The sequence below is a fragment of the Scyliorhinus torazame genome, chromosome 9, assembly GCF_047496885.1.
Source record: "Scyliorhinus torazame isolate Kashiwa2021f chromosome 9, sScyTor2.1, whole genome shotgun sequence".
NCBI lineage: Eukaryota > Metazoa > Chordata > Chondrichthyes > Carcharhiniformes > Scyliorhinidae > Scyliorhinus > Scyliorhinus torazame.
In genome coordinates this window covers 203716149-203721756 of record NC_092715.1, presented here as the reverse complement: position 1 = coordinate 203721756, position 5608 = coordinate 203716149, and the positions used below count along the sequence as shown (strand labels likewise).

The 5608-nt window shown below is 48.4% G+C and overlaps 1 protein-coding gene across 1 annotated transcript; it reads right to left on the bottom strand.

Moving 5' to 3' along the window:
• Window positions 1–1066: 1066 nt before the first annotated feature.
• On the bottom strand, window positions 1067–3077 carry LOC140430058 (thymosin beta-10). Its single transcript, XM_072517599.1, has 3 exons — window positions 2965–3077; window positions 1441–1550; window positions 1067–1349 (listed from the first exon to the last, which is right to left on the bottom strand). Exons 2-3 carry the CDS (start codon window positions 1538–1540, stop codon window positions 1315–1317), a joined length of 135 nt encoding a protein of 44 aa, XP_072373700.1. The 5' UTR covers window positions 1541–1550; window positions 2965–3077; the 3' UTR covers window positions 1067–1314.
• Window positions 3078–5608: the final 2531 nt, after the last annotated feature.

The following is a 5608-nucleotide window of genomic DNA, read 5'->3' as shown; positions in this document are numbered from 1 at the left end:
CTCAAACGTTCCCAGACACTTTCATATTCAATGAAAGTTTCAAGGTCTTTTATTTCTATTCCCTGCAGGTAGTGGGTGCCTGGTACTAGCTACCGGAGGAGGTGGTGGAAGCAGGGACGATAGTGACATTTAAGGGGCATCTTGACAAATATATGAATAGGATGGGAATAGAGGGATACAGACCCAGGAAGTGTAGAAGATTGTAGTTTAGTCAGGCAGCATGGTCAGCACAGGCTTGGAGGGCCGAAGGGCCTGTTCCTGTGCTGTACTTTTCTTTGTTCTTGTTCTTTGTTTTGATTCCGTTGAAAGGTATTTGTTAAATAAGGTATCCTGGCTATTTCAAGTTGTATTGCTGCAATAGATACTAATTTAACCACACGTTTTGTGAGTCTCTTGGTTTGTCGTACAAAGCCCCCAATAGCAGAAAATGGATGTCACAATTCATGAAAATAACTTGGGTGTCCGAAAAGTGAAGGAATGCTCTTTGACTGACTTGTCCCATTTACATTGCAGAATCAATTTTCACTGCAGTCAAAGTTAAATTTGAGCGCATGCAGAAACAATCCAAACCCCACTGAAGAAGTTTCTAAAAGCAAAGTAATGTGGTTTCTGAGTACTCAACAGCGCAATCCCTCGACTGCTTAAAAGGCAGATGGATTCTAATCAACCAAGCTTAATGATACTTTCGAAGTCAAGATCCAAGAGTGCAAGCAGAGAGACAGGAAACTGACCACTGCGGCGCACCACTTACAATTTGAAAGCCCTGAGCATTAAAAGGTTTAGATGAATTAATTAGCTGAGGTAATGCCCCGTTTGAGAGGAGGTTGACATCCTAAGGGATGGGGGCAACACAGTCACTGGGACAACACTCAACAACAACTCACCTCCTGAAACTTTAGGGGCCCATGGTCAACGAATGCATTCAATAGAAATTTAATATTTCAAAGTCACTTTAATCCCATAACCTAAACCCACATTAAAACTAATGCGGAGTTGCAATTTTAGCATCAACCTATTTAGTGAATTTAAATATCTAGAACCTTGTTCAAAGCAGAGGCAACACACATTCTGCACAGCTTGAATTTTTATTATTCATTTCCTTTACAGCATTGGGGAATGCACGAGGACCACAACAGATGTGGTTCAGCAGGGGATCAGAAACCCCGAGACGCCTTTGGCAATGCTTTACTTCAGTCAGTAGTTCAGTTCACAGTAGAGATCGGGAATTTTGTTTCTTAAAAAAAACAAGAAAAAAAGCACTCGAGATTTTCCCAGCCATGGACGGAGTGACTCTAGCCAGGAGTGGCCATGAAACTAGTTGTTCTCCGCCTTCTTCTCCTGATCAATAGCTAGAAAAAAGAAGAAATTAAATTCAAATCAGAACTTTCACTCAATTTTGAGAACAAGTGGGCAAAATGATGAACTGGACTGGTTCCTTACTTTCTTTTGTTGGGAGAGTATTTTTCACTTCTGTGTCAGTCTTCCTCAACTTGCTCTTGTCGAAGGAGGCAACCTCCCTGAAGTCTGGTTTGTCTTCCATTTCAGTTAATCTATGCAGCAAAAAATAGTGACAATTAACCCCAGACCATACATTTACAATGGTGGTGAAGTATTTATCACGTAACAATAAAACCAGTCCCCTGCAAGGCTGCTGATTGGAGTCAAAAGTCATTCAGCCCCATTCACCCTCCATCACTGCAATCCCTTACCGCACGCTTTCTACCACCCCACATTCTTCACCCACCTTCTCTGACCCTGCCACATTCTTCACCCACCCCCTCTGCCCCGCCACATTCTTCACCCTCCTTCTCTGCCCCGCCATTCTTCACCCTCTCTCCCGTCCCCGCATTCCTCACCCCCCCTCTAACCCCCCACATTCTTCACCCATCCACAAATCCCACCTTCATCCGCCCTCTACCCCCATTTTTCACCCATCTACCCTGCATTCTTCACCCATCATCTACCCTGCATTCTTCACCCGCCCTCTTTCCCCACCATTCTTCAGCCGCCCTCTTCCACCCACATTCTTCGCCCGCCCTCTTGCCCCCATTCTTCGCCCGCCCTCTTGCCCCCATTCTTCGCCCGCCCTCTTGCCCCCATTCTTCGCCCGCCCTCTTGCCCCCATTCTTCGCCCGCCCTCTTGCCCCCATTCTTCGCCCGCCCTCTTGCCCCCATTCTTCGCCCGCCCTCTTGCCCCCATTCTTCGCCCACCCTCTTGCCCCCATTCTTCGCCCGCCCTCTTGCCCCCATTCTTCGCCCGCCCTCTTGCCCCCATTCTTCGCCCGCCCTCTTCCACCCCATTCTTCGCACGCCTTCTTCCACCCCCATTCTTCACCCAGCCTGCACCCTCCACATTCTTTACCCACCTTGTACCCCCACATTGTACACCCGCCCTCTACCCCCACATTCTACACTCGTCCTCTACCCCCCACATCTACACCCACCCTCTACCCCCCACATTCTACACCCGTCCTCTACCCCCCCCCCCACATTCTACACCCATCCTCTACCCCCCACATTCTACACCCACCCTCTACCCCCCCATTCTACACCCACCCTCTACCCCCCCCCCCACATTCTACACCCACCCTCTACCTCCCACATTCTACACCCACCCTCTACCTCCCAATCTTCACCCCCTCCCTCTACCCCTCCCATTCTTCACCCCCTCCCTCTACCCCCCATTCTTCACCCCCCTCTCTCCCTCTACCCCCCATTCTTCACCCCCTCCCTCTACCCCCCATTCTTCACCGCCCTCTACCCCCATATAACGGTTCGGACTATGCAGGAATTTCCTAGACAAAGGCAGCGGGACAGAGCAGGTGGGGAGCTGCAGCTGGATCGCCCCCGGCCGGGATATCCACAGTTTATCAATGGAGCAGATGCAACCTCCCCTTCCCTCCACCCCCGGCGGTCCGGCCACGATGCCGCCGACACTGTAGCGGGCGGGCGGCGGCTCCTTACCCGGTGTGTCTGGCAGCCTCGCTCACTCGCAGCCGCTCAATCCACGAACAATAGCGGCAGCCGCCGCCTCACTCCTTTTATAACGGCCCCGCCCTCAGCCGGCGCCCACCCCGTCCTCCCAGGTCCCGCCCACACCCCAGCTGCCTTATTTGGTCCGGAGCCGTGGACTCTGAGAGAGGCGGACGGTCGGTCCCATTTAATCAATGAACTCAGGCAGGAGACAAAGAGAAAAGAGCAGGGGGAGAAATGCGGGGGGGGGGGGGGGGGGGTTTGCAGCCGCTCCCTGGGTCTGTTCAGCTGGATAGCAGCCAGGAGCAGGTCCCAGTAACAATGGTCACCACTCTTAGACAGCTGAGGGTACAGATGTCTTGAAGACATTGGACAGAATACTTTGATTTAGTTGGAAATATTATCTTTGTCTTTGCCTGGAAAAAATAAGATATTAAACTCAAATCAGACTCGATGCTTTTTTCTGACATCTTTTATTTCGATTGGTCCACCCTATGTTTTGGGTGCTCTAAATGTAGCGCTTGTGCTTCTTGTTTGGTTCTTGCTAACCCTTCGCCCATGGAGCAAAGTTACAGGTGAATCACTCGGTAAATGGTGAGGTGTCAGCTCTGCAGAGGAAATAACCATTGAGAACTAGGGGACTTGAGGGGCCTTTTACAACCAGAGGTAAAAAATGTTGGGGCAAATGTTCCACCTTCAACCTTGGTGATGGTAGGCTTTGCACACTTAGCAAGAAAAGTAGACCTTTAGCCCCTCCAGCCTGTTCCACTATGCAATTAGAGCATGGTTGATCTATATCTTAACTCCATTTACCAGCAAGAACAGAGGGTGCTGAAAAAACTCAGCAGATCTGCCAGCATCTATCAGGAGAGAAACAGAGTTAACAGTTAGAATGCATAGACTCTGAGTCAGAACTGAAAGGAGGGAGAATGTAGAAACTAATAGGCAGCAACTTTAAGAACAAAAGACAGAGGGGGGCCTGGTTTGAGAGGGGGTGCTTTGCATTGAGGCAATACATATATGGATTTTTTTTTAATAAGGGAGGGGGCTGTAAGATGGAGGAGAAAGGTCACAATCTAAAGTTGCTGAACTTAACATTTTTGCGAGGGCTGCAATGTGCCCAACCAAAAGGTGAGATGCTGTTCTTCCAGCCTGCACCGGGCTTCACTCGAGCATTGCAGCAGGCCAGGGACGGACATGTGGGCATGAGAGCAAGATGTTCCATTTACCAACTGTCATTTTATATCCCATCATACCCTTGCCTAACAAAAATCTGAGCAATTTCAGTTTTGAAATATTCAAATGACCCTGAACAGATTTTTGCGGGAGTGAGCCCGATATTTCTGATCACTTTTGTGTGGAAAAAGTGCTCCTTGACATCAGCCATAAATAATTTTAAGCATAATTATATCCACTTGTTCTGCACTCCACATTAGATGAATAGATTGCTCTATCTGCCTTCTCAAGTCCTTTAGTCATCATAAACTTCTCAAGTAGATTAGTCCTCAATTTTATATACTCAAAGACATACAAGCTATGTCTGAGTACTCTGTCCTCATAACTTAATTAGCTTAGCCCTGCTGTTACATGGAATATACAGCGCAAAAACAGATAATTCGGCACAGCCAGTTGATGCACCACTCGAGAGTCCCCTTCTTTCCTCTAACTCAATCAGAGTAGCTCTTTATTTCATTCGCTTTCAAATGCCTATTTAACCTCCCCATAAACACATCAATACTATTTGCTCCAACTATTCCCCCTGTGGTAGTGGGTTCCAAGGTTTAATAAGCAGACGTTTTTTCAAAATGTGATTTCTTGATGACTGTCTTGTAGCGATGGCCTTCAGTTTTGCTCATTTTCACTGGTGAAAACATTCGCTCTGTGCCTACTCTATCAAAATCTTCCATAATTTTAAAGAGCCTTATTAGATCACCCCATTGAATCCACCCCACCGCCACTGGGAAACCTGCAGTGGGAGTTCTCCTTCGCTGGAACAGGAAGAGTCCACTGGCGAGAATGGCCAGAAAATCCTGCCCCCCACCCCCTCCTGTTATCTATCCATCAGTCCTCTAACACCGCCTTTTTCTAACACATTAAATATGTGGGCGACATGGTGGCACAGTGGTCAGCACTGCTGCCTCACAGTGCCAAGGACCCAGGTTCAATTCCAGCCTTGGGTCACTGTCTGTGTGGAGTCTGCACATTCTCCCCGTGTCTGCGTGGGTTTTCTCAGGGAGCTCCGGTTTCCTCCTATGGTCCAGGGATGTGCAGGTTAGGTTATGGGGGCATGGACATGGGTCGATGCTGACTCAATGGGCCGAAAGGCCTCCTTCTGCATTGTAGGAAGTCTATGATGTGTAATATGTCTCAGCTGTCTCTCTCCCCCCTACATAATAGGGCAACACAACATATACAATGTAACTACATAAGCACTGGCATCAGATGAAGCATACAGGGTGTAGTGTTAATGAAGTAAGTCCATAAGAGGGTCATTTAGGAGTCTGGTAACAGTGGGGAAGAAGCTGTTTTTGAGTCTGTTCGTGCGTGTTCTCAGACTTCTGTATCTCCGGCAAGAAGTTGGAAGAGTGAGTAAGCCGGGTGGGAGGGATTTTTGATTATACTGCCCGCTTTCCCC

Bases quoted from the DNA above. Each gene is read 5' to 3' on its own strand.
- LOC140430058 (XM_072517599.1), bottom strand. From the start codon at position 1,540: ATGGAAGACAAACCAGACTTCAGGGAGGTTGCCTCCTTCGACAAGAGC. The intron at 1,350-1,440 runs GTAAGGAACCAG...TCTTTTTTCTAG, and splicing joins TACTCTCCCAACAAAAGAAA to CTATTGATCAGGAGAAGAAG.